This window comes from Heterocephalus glaber, unplaced genomic scaffold (genome assembly GCF_053883595.1).
Source record: "Heterocephalus glaber isolate CG9 unplaced genomic scaffold, H.glaber_assembly_v1.0 deba00001504, whole genome shotgun sequence".
NCBI classification, from domain to species: Eukaryota; Metazoa; Chordata; class Mammalia; order Rodentia; family Bathyergidae; genus Heterocephalus; species Heterocephalus glaber.
In genome coordinates this window covers 71,922,892-71,938,288 of record NW_028258324.1, presented here as the reverse complement: position 1 = coordinate 71,938,288, position 15,397 = coordinate 71,922,892, and the positions used below count along the sequence as shown (strand labels likewise).

The following is a 15,397-nucleotide window of genomic DNA, read 5'->3' as shown; positions in this document are numbered from 1 at the left end:
ATGAATGCAAATCTGTAACTTGATAGGATAAGGTACAGAATCTTAAACTGGTGGAACAACATTACCTTAAATATTTCATATTTTTACAGAATGATTCATTCACTCATTTATTTTGTGGTACAGGGGATCTAATCTAGGGACTTGTGCATGCAAGGTAAGTACTCTTCCATGGAACTACAGTCCCAGTCTAGACTCAAAGCATTTTACACACACACACACACACACACACACACACACACACACACACACACACACACACACACACAGTGTCAGCTAAGAAGTAGCATGAACACCACTATTGCATAACAGTGACGGTTTCTCTAGAGAAGAAAGCTGCAAAGTGACCGTTACCATCAGGCCACAAGAAAAGTTAACACAGGGCCAGGGATTTAGCTCGGTGGTTCTGTTGCCTGCCTTGCAAGCGCAAGGTCCTGAGTTTGATCCCGGTACCAAAAAAAAAAAAGTTAACACAAAATACCTGAGGTGATCGAAGATGCAGAGGCACAAGCCCGGAGGGGGTGTCAGCTAACACATTGAAATGAGGAGTAGGAGGGGGTCCCATGGCCATGGGCCGACTTTCCGGATCCACTTGGTAATTAACGAGTCCCCACTGCTCTAGAAAGGCATGAACCCTAAAAAACAAACCTCTGAAAATTAAAAATCTAGAGATAAATCTTTTATCTACAATTGTCACATCATTTAAAAACAAAAACAAAGAGAAAGAAACAAGTAAAGATATCACCCCCAGGTTGCAAATCACCAGAACACCTAACAAATTTGGTTTGCTGGATGAGGGATAATTTTAACAAACCATTTAGGTTTGGTAATCCAGAACCTCAAAACCTAGTAAAACGTCTAGTATTTTAATTGTAGAAATGAGAACAAATGTTCCTTTAGATCCATGGTAAATGAACTCACAAAGACCTGAAGCACAGCAGCCTAGCTGTGCTTTAGTTTTTTCTTTAGACAGGTCTAGGATCAAGTTCATCCGATTCCCACTACTCCCCATCTCTGGTCATTTTATGATTTAACTGTAAAACTCAGAAAACTAAAATGGGTATTAAAAACGCTAGACCCCTAAATACAGTGGTTCTGCCGCCTGCCTCCCAAGCGCAAGGACCCTAGTTCGCTCCCTGGTACCAAAAAAAAAAAAAAGACTTAGGTGATTTACTAAGCAAGAAAACATTCAGTCTCGTCAGTCCAGTATTACAGGCAATGGACGAGAAGCGTGAGCAGTGAACACTCTGAGACCCTGACCAACACTACCTCATCACGGCACACACATCTCCCGTCAAATTCCTCCGACAAGCAGTGCTGGTCAAATACTCCTGGGGGTTCAGGCGATACGTGTCAATCATAAAGTTTCGATATGCCAGGTATCTTAAAAGCAAAAACAAAGCTCGTAAGGTAGACAGGGACCCTTTCAGACAGTGACAATTACAATTCAGACTCCTCACAACCATACACAAGAAAAAGTTCAGACAGCAACACAACCAAATACAATCATTCTGTTAAAGCAGGCTAAGGTGAGAGAGGCATTTTGATGAAAGGAAAAGGTTTAAAAACAAGCTAGCAGGGAGGCCCCAGCCTCAAATCCTTCCCCACCAGGTGTGTAAAGCAGAGAGGGGAGTACAATAAGACAACAGACAACTCTCGGCCCGTATCTGCACATTTCTTTTAGATGGAAATTTTCTGACAGAAGCATTACTTTTATGTCCATTCTGTCCATCTGGGATGGGATATTTTATGGCAAAGCAAGCTATCAAGTTATCTACCTATCTATCTATCTATCTGGTTGAGATATGGTCTTACTATGCAGTTCAGGCAGGCCTTGAACTCATTATGTAGTCCAGGCTGGCATCGAACTCATGATGATCCTCCTGCCTCAGCCTCCTAAGGTCTGGGATTATGTCGCACCACCACAACTAGCTAGCTATTTATCTTTAATACAAAAATCCTTATTTTTAAAGATCTACTTTACCCTCTTGGTTGCAATTTTGTATTGAGTAATTATACTAGTAAGTTACCTCATAAACAAAATAACTTTATGAATATATAACAACAAACAAAGTAGAGTAATATGAAGACATTAATGGGAAGTGACATACAAGAACCTGCTCAGGGAGGTAAATGGATAAATGGGGACTCACCTGCAGAATCCACAGCTTAGCCCCAGTACTCAAGCTGTCTCCCTCACTACTGTGTACTTCCCCTTTACTATGTGCCAAGCACTGCTGTAAGCACTGTGCACACAGTGACTCCATCTATCCTCCAAATCTGTCCAGAAGGCAGGGACTATGATCCCAGTGACATGAACCAAAGCAGAGTTAGCCAGCTCTCTTGGCGAGCATGACTGTGTCACCTGTGCTCTTAAAACTCCCTCTCCTCGCTATAGTCTTCCTGGAGCCACATGTGCACTGGGCTCTGACTATGTCTACGGAAACCTTTCTGTGGCAGGTGTGAGAGACCTAGTGAGGTGACAAGGAGAATCTATGAGGCCAAAATTGGAGGTAACACAAGAACATTATTAAAAAGGAAAGAAAAAATGAGACCTTGTCATAGCAGATTCCACAGTTTACACAGGCATTTTTGTCACAAAATACTTGAAAACTCTGACTTGACATCTAGTGTGAGTTCTTGGCCCAGGAGTGAAAACACAAGCCTGCCATCCCAAGGTCAGCTCCATTAAGAGCAGAAAGCACAGACTGCTCAGAAAGGCTCCTGAGAAAGCCAGATGGATACACACGGACTGGAAGGTGAATCAACAAAGCCATATGGACTGCAACATAAACGATGCTTTTGAAGAGAAGACTACAAAACCTTAAATATCACAAATGTTGGCAAAGAGGAAATTAGCTGGAAGAATATATCATATTTAAGTAGGTGGAAAAAATATCCATGCTTGTTATGCCAAATCTGCGATTCTGGTTTTAGATAGCTCTTAAAATGAACACTGAAATGATCTCTGACATTAGACAGTCTGAAACTACCATGGATAAACACCAGAAAATACTTATCATTAAATTGTTGTGTTTCATGTGGAAAATCACAAGTCAATCTCTCCTTAACAGCTTAAGCATAAGACATCTACTTGTCCAGTCCCATGCAGGAAGTAGATACCTCTCAGTACCATAAAACACATTAAATGGTGAGAACATTATGATAAGTGGTGATTTACACTCCTTTAATTGTAGGCCAATGGATGATGTGGAAAAGATGAAAACATTTCCTAGCAAAAATCTTCCTTCCAGTAAGTTTGTCTATTTCCAATGCAAAAGTACAACCATGATTTATGCAATTAAGCTCTGTTCACACCCAGCTGTGTCATCATAACTAACATGCTTTCATTAGTAATCATTCATCATGGAGATAAAGCAAAGATTGGATTTTCTCCTGGACTACTGTACACGAATACACACATAAAAACTTACATGCACACATAAGTCAGAAGCTGTTGGGAAAATACCCTTTACTTATTTCAGTCTTTAACTGTAAGCATGGGGATGTGAATATAGTTTAAGATTTAAAACACAAAAATACAATTTCCTTTGAAGTAAAGAATGCTGTGCAAATAAGATATGAACAATGTTCTGAATGGACTGAAGAATTTGCAAACTTTCAAATTTAGTTATAGCAAAGGCAGAAGCATGCTTCAAAAATACCTGCCATGAACACACAAATAAGTTATCTAAAGAATGAGGCTTACATTTCTGGAGTCTTGGATTTATTTTTTCCATTGAAAAACTCAGGAAGTGCACGCCGCTCAATTACATGAATACTGGGAGAAGAAAGAAAAAAGATTGAGAGTCTTTTCTGAAAAACAATAAAATCTTAACCCCTCTATCCCTGCCTTCTTGGTTTTTTGAGATAGATTTTCGCTATGTAGTCCAGGCTGGCCTTGAACTCACAGTGATCCTCCTGCCTCAGCCTCCCAAGTTCTGAGATTATAGTACACCACCAAGTCTGTTCTTTTTAATCTGGTTTTGTTTTCTTTTAACAGCACTGGAGAATGAGCCCAGGACCTCAACCATACTAAGGCAATGATTCGACCACTGAACCACAAACCCAGTCCTTTTTACTTTGTGACACAGTCTTGCTAAGTTACCCAGGCTGGCCTCAAACCTGAGATCCTCCAGCTTCAGCCTCCCAAGTAGCTTGGATTGCAGGCATGTGTCACTGTGCCCAGGTCTTACAAAGTTGTCCAGGCTGGCTTTGGTCCTCCTGCCTCAGCCTCCTGACTAGCTGGGATCATAGCCAAATCTTACAATTTGGGCTCCTCCTGTTCAGTTTTTCAAATTAAAACTGATAAATGCAACAACTGGGCATAACTTGCCAAAATTAATAGGACTAGACAAGCTCTTCTGCATTAAGAGAATACAATAAAGTTTAAAAAAAGTTTTCACCTCCAATACTTCCTGTAGTTTGTCTATTCCCATAACCACACTCAAAACTTCTATCAAGGGCCACAGATTTAGCTCAGTGGTTCCACTGCCTGCCTTGCAACCGCAAGGTCCCAAGTTCAATCCCCGGTACCAAAAAAAAACAAAACTTCTATCAATACACTAAAGCCTACATATTTTATTATTTTCTTGTCATAACATCTCATGACTAGATTTTTTGTTTGTTTTGGGGTTTTTTTTGGTACCAGGGATTGAACTCAGGTCCTTGTGCCTGTGCGGCAGGCGGCAAAACCACTGAGCTAAATCCTGGCCCATCATGACTAGATTAAAAGCCACAAGACAGAGGAGTTCTTCAGAAATGGGTTGACAACAATCATAGTAGTTAGCATTGCAACAAACTACTGAAAGAAAGGACCACAAGAGATGATCAGCTACTCAGACTCTTTAACATCAACGTGCCCTTGTGCAGACCTCAGGAACACTGGGAAACAGTCACCGACAGCACAGAATTAATTTCAGTATCATGTAAAAACATTTGGTTCAATATTATTTTCATATAATAGCAAGAAACAATGTTATTATAATACCTCCCCATATATTCTTCTAATGTATATTCTTATGTTCTTAATGTTTATATTTAAAACTTGAATCATCTAGAATTTAGTATGATGTACACAAAAATGTTTTAACTTTTCTTCCAGGTTATTAGTCCATGCCACTTGTAGAATACTCTATCTTTGGCTCAAAGGTTAGACATGCTACTCTTTCTATTCATCTATCTCTTTGTGTGTGACTTTAGCACTCTTTTTTTTTGGTACCAGGGATCAAACTTGGGTCCTTGCGCTTCCAAGGCAGGTGGCGGAACCACTGAGCTAAATCCCTGGCCCACAAAGTTTTGATATTTACAGCTATTTAAAGTCACACACAGCTGGGGATTTAGCTCAGTGGTTCCGCTGCTTGCCTTGCAACCTCTAGGTCCTGAGTTTGATCCCCGGTACAAAAAAAAAACCTTTGTAATATGTTGTATATCTTCCTTTAAATACGCTCTCTGGGCCCGGGGATTTAGCTCAGGAGTTCTGCCGCCTGTCTCACAAGCGCAAGGTCCCAAGTTCCATCCCCCGTACCAAAAAATAAAAAAATAAATATTCTCTCTGGATATTCCTGTCTAGTAACCAAAAATCCCTCATAATTGGTACTATGTCAAAATAAATTAAGTAGAAAAATAAACTGGTAATTTTATAAAATGTGACAAGTCAAGAGCATGACAGAAACCATGTAAAATGACCAGGCCTAAAAACAAACAAATGTGTTATCCATATAATGGTGGGTTTTGTTGTGTTTTTCTGTTTTTTTGTCTTCAGACAGGGCCTTGCTTTGTAGTCCAAGTTGACCTCAAGCTTTTTTGTTTTTTTTTTGAGACAAGGTCTCATTAGGCAGCCCAGGCTGAACTTGAACTCACAGCAATCCTGCCTCAACCTCCTGAGAGCTGAGATTACAAGCGAGCCCCACCACACCAGCTATACAATGACTCAGATACTAACTGCAGCTTTTTCCTGATGCCACTTTAGTTTCAGGACATGCAGGCATTCAGGACATGCTGAGTACCAGTTACAAAAAAAAGATCAGAAAAAAACAAGTCTACAAGGTGAGCCTTCCATATCTTTTGTGTTCTCCCCATCAGCAGATTCAAACAAGCACAATGAGAAAATTCAAAACAAAGAAGTTCTGTCTCAGGCTGAGTGCAGTTCAGTGACTGAGAAAGTGCTGAGTACGCGTGAGGCCCTGGAACTTAGCCCCCAGCAATGGGGAAAAAGTGAACACATACAGATATTTTTCTTGCCATTATTTCCACAACAATACAGTATGTCAACGATTTACAAAGCTTTTGCATTGTGTGGAGTGTTATAAGTAATCCAAAGATAACAAAATATATGGGAGGCTGGGCCAGGAGGATTGCAAGTTCAGGCCCAGTCTGGGCAAGCTGGCAACTTAATGAAACCCTGTCTCAAAAAACATGGGCTAGAGCTGGAGCTCTGTGTGCAATTCCTGTGTAAGTTTTATGTGAGGCACTTGGGCACCCGAGGGTTCCAGCCACTGCAACTACAAACTATTCACTCTTTAATCTCTTGATTGGCATTGAAACCGAACTGGATTTTACCGCCAAATAGTGTAAGTACTTTGAAATATAAGAAAACCATAAAGTCAATCTCTAAGACAAACTAATGCTACGTAGACATATATAATTACTTTAAGCTTATTATTAGCTGTACGCAACTAATAACATACTATAGTTCTAACGTAACTCCTATTGTTTTCATTATTACAGGTTCGGAGGAGCCTACCAAAATCCATTTCTTTACTCACCAATAGTAAAAAAACACAAGAATTTCTATTACCAAGTACTTTTTCAAAAGCTCTGAAGTGCTCACAGCTAATTCCTCTGAGAATGAGCCACATTCAGCAAGTACAAATAATGGAAGAAGTAAGTAGGATATGTAGGATCAGAGACTGTAAGTACCTCTAATTATCAACTCTGAAACTTGAACCCTTCATTTGAGGTGGCACTAACCTCATCCATAAAACAGTTCCATGGATATAACTAATACCTCACTACCAGTCTCACAACACACAATGTGACATGCAAAGGCGAACACACATATCAAAGTGTTTTTGTAACTTATAAAAACCTACATACTGTTATAACTTTTCCTTTTTCTAATTTTAAAGCATAAGAACACTGGTTCTTCACATAAGTAATCTTAAAGCTATCCTGCTAGTGTGCGCCTAAGGTCTGTTAACTTAATATAACAAAGTAGCACTACTTTGGAATAAAGGTATCATTTAGCAAAAGCACCTGAAGGCAGAATGTTTTAAAAAGCAAATTATTCTTCCTAAGCACAAGGTCCTGAGTTTGATCCTCGGTACCAAAAAAAACAAAAGAAGGCTAATTATTATTAAGTATATGTGATACATTAATATTTCTTTAATGAAAGAAAAACTGGGGTAAGTTATGAAAATTTTTCATCTAACTACATAAATATGATATTAATAAGAAGGAAAAACAAAAATATAAGTTTAAACATTTTTGGTAACAGGGATCAAACTCAGGTTGTTGCGCTTGTGCAGCAGGCAGCGAAACCACTGACCTAAATCCCCAGCCAAAGTTTAAAAATTTTTGACAGTTAAAACAAGTAATTGCAAATAACAGAAAACTTTCCAAATATTAAAAAATATTTAAATGCAAATGTAATAAAAAATTATTTTTAAAGAAGTTATATACCTACTGTATCCCAGCTTACATTTATTGAAACCATTTCCAATACCACTGAGTTAAGTTTTAAAGGCATGTAGAAAAGTCTCAGTATTTGAGCCAGACAAAAATAAGCTAATAGCTCAAGTGAATCATCTAGTATATTCTTTTAAATTGTCTTATAAAGAATGCTAGAAAGGGCTGAGGGTGTAGCTCAATGGCAGAACGTTTGTCTAGGCAGCCTGATCCCCTGGGTTTGATACCAGTACAATAAAAAAAATATGTAAATAGGGCTGGGGATTTAGCTCAGTGGTTTCCCCGCCTGCTGCACAAGCGCAAGGACCTGAGTTTGATCCCCGGTACAAAAAAAAAAAGTAAATAAATAACATTTAAAAGACTTCTAGACATGTATAGGTAATATTAAAAAAAAACACTTATCATTAAAGAATGGTAACACAGCATAACAGTCATTAAGAGCAGGAGAAAAATAGCTAAAACAACTCCAAGGTTTAAATTATAGCACAATCACCCACGTAAGTATAAATAAGTATAGACTCTTTATGAAGTTACATTAAAGAAGTTACCATCAATGAGGGGAGAGATTGTATTTAAAATAAAATCCTGAGACTCAATAGACACACCTGGTAAGTATTCAATAAACAGAGTATGGAGGATTTCAGTTGTTTCCAACCATGCTCCAAGAATGTCACAATGGTCGCTGTGAATTATAGAGAGTTCTAAGGAAGTTTGTTTTCTTGAAATTTTTTACACGAGGGTTTGTATTTTAAAGCCTCATAAGGTTAAAATGCTACTGCTTAAAATACAGCTGCAGCTACATGTGGTGGTATACAGTATAACTAATGCCATTGCTCAGAAGGTTGAGGCAGAAGGATCTCAAGTCTGAAGCCAGTATAGAAGAAATAAGCAAGCTGAAGGTTAGCCGAGACTATACAGACAAAAACTGTCAAAATAAATAGGAAAAAAATTTAAAAAGCAGGGTGTGGTGGCACACGCCTGTGATCTCAGCAATCTAAGAGGCTGAACTTCCAGGTCTGCAAATTCAAACCCAGACCAGGCAACACTGTGAGACTCTGTTCCCAAAAAGGGGGGAATTGGAAAAGGAGCACAAAGGTCCTGGGTTCAATCCACAGTACTAAAGACGGAAGGAAGGAAAGGAAGGAAGCAAGCAAGCAAGAAGGAATAGAGGCAGGAAATTATTGAGTAATGAAAACGATTTTTGGTTAATACATTTAACATTCTAAAACATCATACAATAAAAACATCAATATTTTCTAATTATTAACTATTCAAGCATTTGCCTCTCAATTATAGCTAAAGCTAAATGATTTCAGTTAAACATTGGAAAATTTTTCAGCCGTAAGTTTCAACAATTTTTGTCCTTACATAGTTTTAGAGAAGATATTCCAAAGACACAAATCACCTCCATCTGAAAAGGGAAACAGGTAGCATGACACAAGCTGGTTTAAAGGGAAGGACTCCCAGGACTCAGTTCCTTGCTCTCAGGGCAAGAGGCCCACTTACCAGTTATAATCAAACCACGAGGCGTAGCTGGGAATGATAATGTGATTGGTCTGCTCCGTGACATTATCTTCACCAGGGTCAAGTGACCGACCCTGATCACCTTTGCTAGGATCTTCATCTTCCTACAGAAAAGAAGCCAAAGTTCAGAGAAACAACCACAGAGATGGAAATATAACACTTCAGATAGCAGAAGAAAAAAAGGGGGCTAGGTGATTCAATTTCAGAGACCAAAAACATTTTCAAATAAAGGCATTTCACAGCTTTTAAGGTACAAAGCGGCCTGCCGACATAGACTTTATCTCTGCTTTTTACAGATGAAGGAACCAAAGACTACTATCTCATGAGATTAATTAGCAAGTTAATTGAAGAAAGCCTGTTTCTATAATCAAGAATTCAGCTTTATAGCTCAAATCTTTCCACAATAACTTGTTGTTTTTCCTAATCCCAGGCCATAAACTTGTATCACTGCGCGCTCCTCAGGTTATCTAAGACAAGGTCAAGGAGGGGTGCTACAAGGCACAGTGCCAAGCCTGCTTGAACACTAAATACTGAGTCTTCCCAACACTACTCATTTATCCCTTACAACCATACACTCTGTGGGGAGGAAATGATCCACAGAACTAATAAGAGTATAAACAGACCATAAATTTAGGAAGCCCAGGGCCAGGGATTTAGCTCAGTGGTTCTGGTGCCTGCCTCACAAGTGCAAGAGCCTGAGTTCGAGCTCTGGTACCGCAAAAACAAAAAAAGTAAAAGTCAATCCCTGCCTTGAATCTAACACCTTCTGACAACATGATGATTAGTGGGTCTCGTACAGCAAAACTGATGAAGTAATGAATAAAAGGCTCAGGAAAGGTCAAGAGCATAATTCGAAGTCTATGTTAGCTGTGGATTAAAGTCGTATCAATAAAAAAGCAAGAAAAATCAAGGCCAGCTCATCTGCACTCTCCAACAACACCTGAACAGTGCGGTCAGCTTTCCACTGTGGGACTGTGGACCCAGAAACCATACCATATGAGGGACATTACCTGAGAAGACGGTAAGATTCCTCTCAAAATTTTAGGGACTAAGAAGACAACTATTCCAGGAGAATACTGAATAGAAAATTCAGCTGGGTATGTGGTGGCTTATACCTACAGTTTCAGCTACTCTGGAACTAAAGCAGGAGGACTGCCTGAGCTGCAGAGGGAGGGAGGCAGGAAGAGAGAATTCAAACCAAAAGGGCCTCTTCTCATTTAGTATTTCTGCTCAATACACAGGACCATAAAGAATATCTTCTTCTACCAGGCCTAAATATTTACCTTTCCTCCTGCTGTGACTGTTTCTTCATCCTGCTCATCTGCAAAATCAAAACATGTGATTTAAAAAACAAGTAATTGCTGTGTAGATTATCTCAACTCTTTCCAGTGTAAAAGCTGATGATGGACAGAGAAAAGTAATGAAACCCAGCACAATTAAAGCATAGCTACCCTGAACATCTCGGTAAACTATAATTTTACATAGAGATACAGGTGGTGGGGCTGGGGATTTAGCTCAGTGGTTCCGCTGCCTGCCTCGCAAGCCCAAGGACAGGAGTTCAATCCCCAGTACCAAAAAAAAAAAAAAAAAGAAGAAGAAATAGAGGTGGCAGAAATTCAAAGTATAGGTAATGTCTATTCTTTTCTTTTTTTTTTTTTTTGGTACTGAGGGATTGAACTCAGGTCCTTGGGCTTGCGGGGCAGGTAGCAGAACCACTGAGCTAAATCCCCGGCCCACATAATGTATATTTTCCAAAAATGAAGAGCTTATAATTAATTACTACTTGAGCTAATACCATAGTGGTGATCTTCCTTAACAACAGGTAAGGGTCTTAACGAGGCCTTTTGTTTTCTAAGAACTGGTGAAACAGAGCAATATTTTGGATTTCTGAGGAAGTGAGTAAATAAAACGTAAAGAAAAAGGGGGGGGGGCGGGACTGGGGATTTAACTCAGTGGTTCTGCCGCCCGCCTTGCAAGTACAAGGTTCTGAGTTTGATCCCCAGTACCAAAAAAGGGGGGGGGGGGAGGAAGGGAAAAAGGAATGAAATGAATCCTAGTAAGACTCTTACTATCTTCTGAGGACAGGGAATTCTAAGTCCCAAATGCCACTCTTACATAAGACTAAGAGAAAACCTACGTAAAATGTAAATTAGGTAGCTAATTTCCACAGTGAAAAGCATAAGTGGCAATGTAGAACGCATTTGAGGCTACAGAACAAATGATTATCATACCAAGTGCCCATGCTATTTAATAGTTCTAATCAACAATTAACTGCTAAGAAAGGTAGGCCTGCTGTACCTAAGAGCTCATGAAGACAAGATGGCTAATAATGAACATCCGCCTTCCTTCTGAGAACCTGGGATTCCAGTATACACAGGTAGCACAGGCTACCTACGACGTCCAGAACAGCAATGAGTCTTCAGTGTGGACAACTGCTAGGGCTGCCTGGCAGAAATGCTGCAGTTACACTGCTGGGGAAAGAGTGCATTCTGTGATCTGTTGTGGGAAGAGAGTATGAGAAAGCCTGCGCCTAGAATCCATCTGTGTTTACTCTTTCTGTGGGCCAATTATACCTGAGACTCATGAGTACAACTATATGTGGAATGCTGTTCTCTGGGCCTCCTAGAGAATCTAAACATGGGGGTGCTCTTGGGGACCCTAAACACACTGTGAGTGAAAAATGGCTATTACACTTTTAAAATGGTTGAAAAGGAAAGCAAAGGAAGAATTTTGTGACAGACGAAAAGTAAATGAAATGCAAATTTTGGTGTCCATAGTTTTACTAAAATAGCATGTTTGTATACATGTATCTGTGGCTACTTTTGAGTTACAATGGCAGAACTGATTACAGACCATACATGCCAGAATGCCTGAAATACCTGTTAGCAGGTCCATTACTGGAAAGTCTGTCAATCCCTGTTTGAGAGAATATAAAGGATCCCAATGGAAGAGCAGCATTCAAACACCTGAGTAACTCACAAAGAGCCTACAGCTGGTCAGGCATGGCCCCAAGTGTAGAACATGGTGAGACTGAATAGGGTGCCTGCCTCATGAAGTTTATACTCCAACAAGAAGGGGCACAGGAAGTAAAAAAAGCACATCTTATGTTTGAAAAGTGCTATACACACCATGAAAGTAAAGTAACTTGTTCGACAAGGGTTGGGTGGGTGGACCCTTCAGAGCAAGTAAAGAAGAAGAGTTTTCTGGAAAGGTGACATTTCAGCTGGTAAATGACCAGCAGGAAGGGGAGCATCCAGTTTGGGCAAAGCAGCCAGACCAAGGGGCTCCAGCAGGGCGGGCTCAGAGCTGGAAGAGGCCACTGTGAAGAGGAGAGGGCTGAGGGAAGGGAGCACTCTCACAGCAGCGCGGTGCAGTGACACCAACAGCCAGGACCTGAGTATGGACTCTGCCACTTGACAGCAGAATACTGAGAAAAGGCCAGGGATTTAGCTCAGTGGTTCTGACGCCTGCCTCGCAAGCACAAGGTCCCGAGTTCGATCTCCAGTACCAAAAAAAAAAAAAAAAAAAAAAAATACTGAGAAGAGGATACCAAAGTGCTTCAGTCTCATTTTCCTAATCAGGAAAACAGGGCTAACATGGTTTAATAGTGAAGAGCAAACATATGGAGAATGATACTAGCAAGTACTCAGGTAAGAGAAACAGGGACTGCCTGCTAGACATATGATGGAGCAACAAATACCTGGTCACAGCAACAGGGCTCAGAGTGTAGAACAGTACAGTACCAGCTACCAACAGATGCCACCCAACATTGCAAAGAGAGACTATTTTCTTCCTAGCAAATTAACTAAGAGAAAAAAATCTAGGTAAAGCTGCCAGAAAACAAATGCTCTGGTGCCTGCCTGTCAAGCGCAAGGTACTGAGTTCGATTTCCAGTACAAAAAAAAAGTAAATAACCAGAAAGGAACAAGGGGCATCCTTTTATATGTACCACTAAAAACTTCCTTCTAGCTGGGCTCCCTAACCCTTCTCTAAAATTAGCTTCCATTTAACTCCACTGATTACCTCAGTTATACTGACATTTTCCACTCTACTCAAATTATAGATTGATTCCTTTTCAAAAAACATCTCTACACTATTTAAACTGTCACTTTGTTTAGCAAATTGTCCCAGGGAATAGCATCAAGTTTTAATCTTTCACTCTGTCAGTTTACTGGGAATAGAAAAGACAGCATATAATTAACATTTGATTTGGCACTGATTCAGTAGCTAAGTATGATTATAGAACAGGCAACATAAATTTATGGATAATATAAATAATTAAAGGCTATTCAAGATCTAGATTCCATTAATGATGTTGAAACAAGAAATGTTTTGATGGTACCTTTTCTTTTTGTTTATATAATGCCTCCTTTATACTGTCATCAAGACATAAAAATAAAATCACCCACCAACACACACTCCTATTGCATAAGCCAGGAAATACGGAAATGCAGGATGTATTTCTATATATATTTATTCACTACATTTCTGGGCACAGTGCCCAGAGGCTTACATATAGTACGGAAGCACTCTATCACTGAGCTACATGCCCAGCTCTTTTTCTATTTTGAGACAAGGTCATACACTAAGTTGCCAAGGTAGCCATAAACTTGAAATCATCCTGCCTTAGACCCCCAAGCAGCTAGGGTTATAGATGTGTGCATTTAATAGAAGAAGTAGAAAAACTCTTTCAAACACCCAATCCTATCTGCCGTCAAGAATCAATGCAATGCAGAGCCGGGGATTTAGCTCAGTTGTTTTGCCACCTGCTGCGCAAGCGCAAGGACCCAAGCTTGATCCCCAGTACCACACACACAAAAAAAGAAACAAAAAATATATATAAGGCCATCAAATAAAGATGTACACTTAAAAAAAAAAATCAATGCAATGGAAACTGGGTGCAGATGCATTTCCCTCTGGAAGGCCGAGGAATGTGAAAACAGAACAGCCTGGCTAGAATGTGAAAACATGTTCACTAAAAACTTTTTTTTTGAGGGCCAGGGATTTAGCTCAGTGGTGCTGCCGCCTGCCTCGCAAGTGCAAAGTCCTCAGTTCAATCCCCAGTACCAAAAATGAATAAATAAATTAAAACATTTAAAAAATTTTTTAAATAAAATATATGGCAGATGTGCAGAGAGTATATGAAATTCTATGTTCTCTTTTATAGGATTTTGGTATTCACAGGTGTCATGAAGCCAGTCCTCCATGGATGCTGAACTTTAAAAATGTGAAATTCTCCTTTTACACTGCTTAAGCACAACAACTTGGCTTTCAAAGTGTTAACAGCAAAAAGATTTTTGTTCTAAAAATTTAAATTCAGGGCCGGGGGGTTAGTTCAGTGGTGGCGGCACCTGTCTCAAAAATGCAAGGTCCCAAGTTCGATCCCTGGTACCAAAAGTAAATAAATAAAATAAATAAATAAATAATTCATCTTCAGCTGGGCATGGTGGCGTACACCTGTCGTCCCAACACTCAGGAGGCTGAGGCAGGAACATCACCAAGAGTTTCAGGACAGCCTGGACTACATAGTGAGTTCAAGGCCAACCTGAACTACATAGCAAGACACTGTCTCAAAAAACAAAACAAACCCAATATTCAAAATTTACACGTATGTTATAAAACAAGTATTTTTTAAAAATGAAACAAGTATTTCAGGAAGACTGCAAAAGTATTTTAATTAATTTATTTAAAACTCAGACATTCAAGTTTAAATAAAACATTACCAAACTGCTAATTTGTAGAAAAACACTGCTCCCTGAGGGAGAGTTTACTGAGAATGGAAACAACAGATCACAGAAAATTAACTTTGTTAACACATTAGCAACAGAATTGTGATGGTTCTAAAGTAGCCACAGGATCTGGTGGGGGTAAGAACAGAACAGTTCTCAGGAAAGAAAGGAGTATTACAGATGATAAATTCAAGAGAGAAAAAAGACAAATGGAAATTGTGTTTACCTAGATCTGCCACAGTTCCTCCTTTAACGGGTGTATTTTCACTATCTTTCTTTGGGTTTACTAGAAGACAAAACAGAAACGTGCTTATTTTTTAAGGAGAAAACAGAAAAGAACATGATCAAAAACGATATGCAGGGACGGGGATTTAGCTCAGTGGTTCGGGCATCTGCCTCACATGCACAAGGTCCTGAGTTCAATCCCCGGCACCAAAAAAAAAAAAAAAAAAAAGACA

General features: G+C 39.5%; 1 protein-coding gene across 6 annotated transcripts in view; it reads right to left on the bottom strand.

Annotated features, from left to right (window-relative positions):
• Smarcc1 (SWI/SNF related BAF chromatin remodeling complex subunit C1) overlaps positions 1 to 15,397 on the bottom strand; it is a 153,998-nt gene that overhangs the window by 72,026 nt on the left and 66,575 nt on the right. For all 6 annotated transcript variants that reach the window (XR_015441163.1, XM_004834968.3, XM_021256732.2 and 3 more), the window contains 6 exons: positions 15,166 to 15,225; positions 10,494 to 10,531; positions 9,193 to 9,314; positions 3,707 to 3,778; positions 1,267 to 1,380; positions 479 to 632 (listed from right to left, as the gene is read on the bottom strand). Coding sequence is in view for 5 of the 6 variants with exons in the window: in XM_004834968.3 (XP_004835025.1) it covers positions 479 to 632; positions 1,267 to 1,380; positions 3,707 to 3,778; positions 9,193 to 9,314; positions 10,494 to 10,531; positions 15,166 to 15,225 (560 nt within the window). In the remaining variant the exon portion in view is untranslated. The remainder of the gene's footprint in view (positions 1 to 478; positions 633 to 1,266; positions 1,381 to 3,706; positions 3,779 to 9,192; positions 9,315 to 10,493; positions 10,532 to 15,165; positions 15,226 to 15,397) is intronic.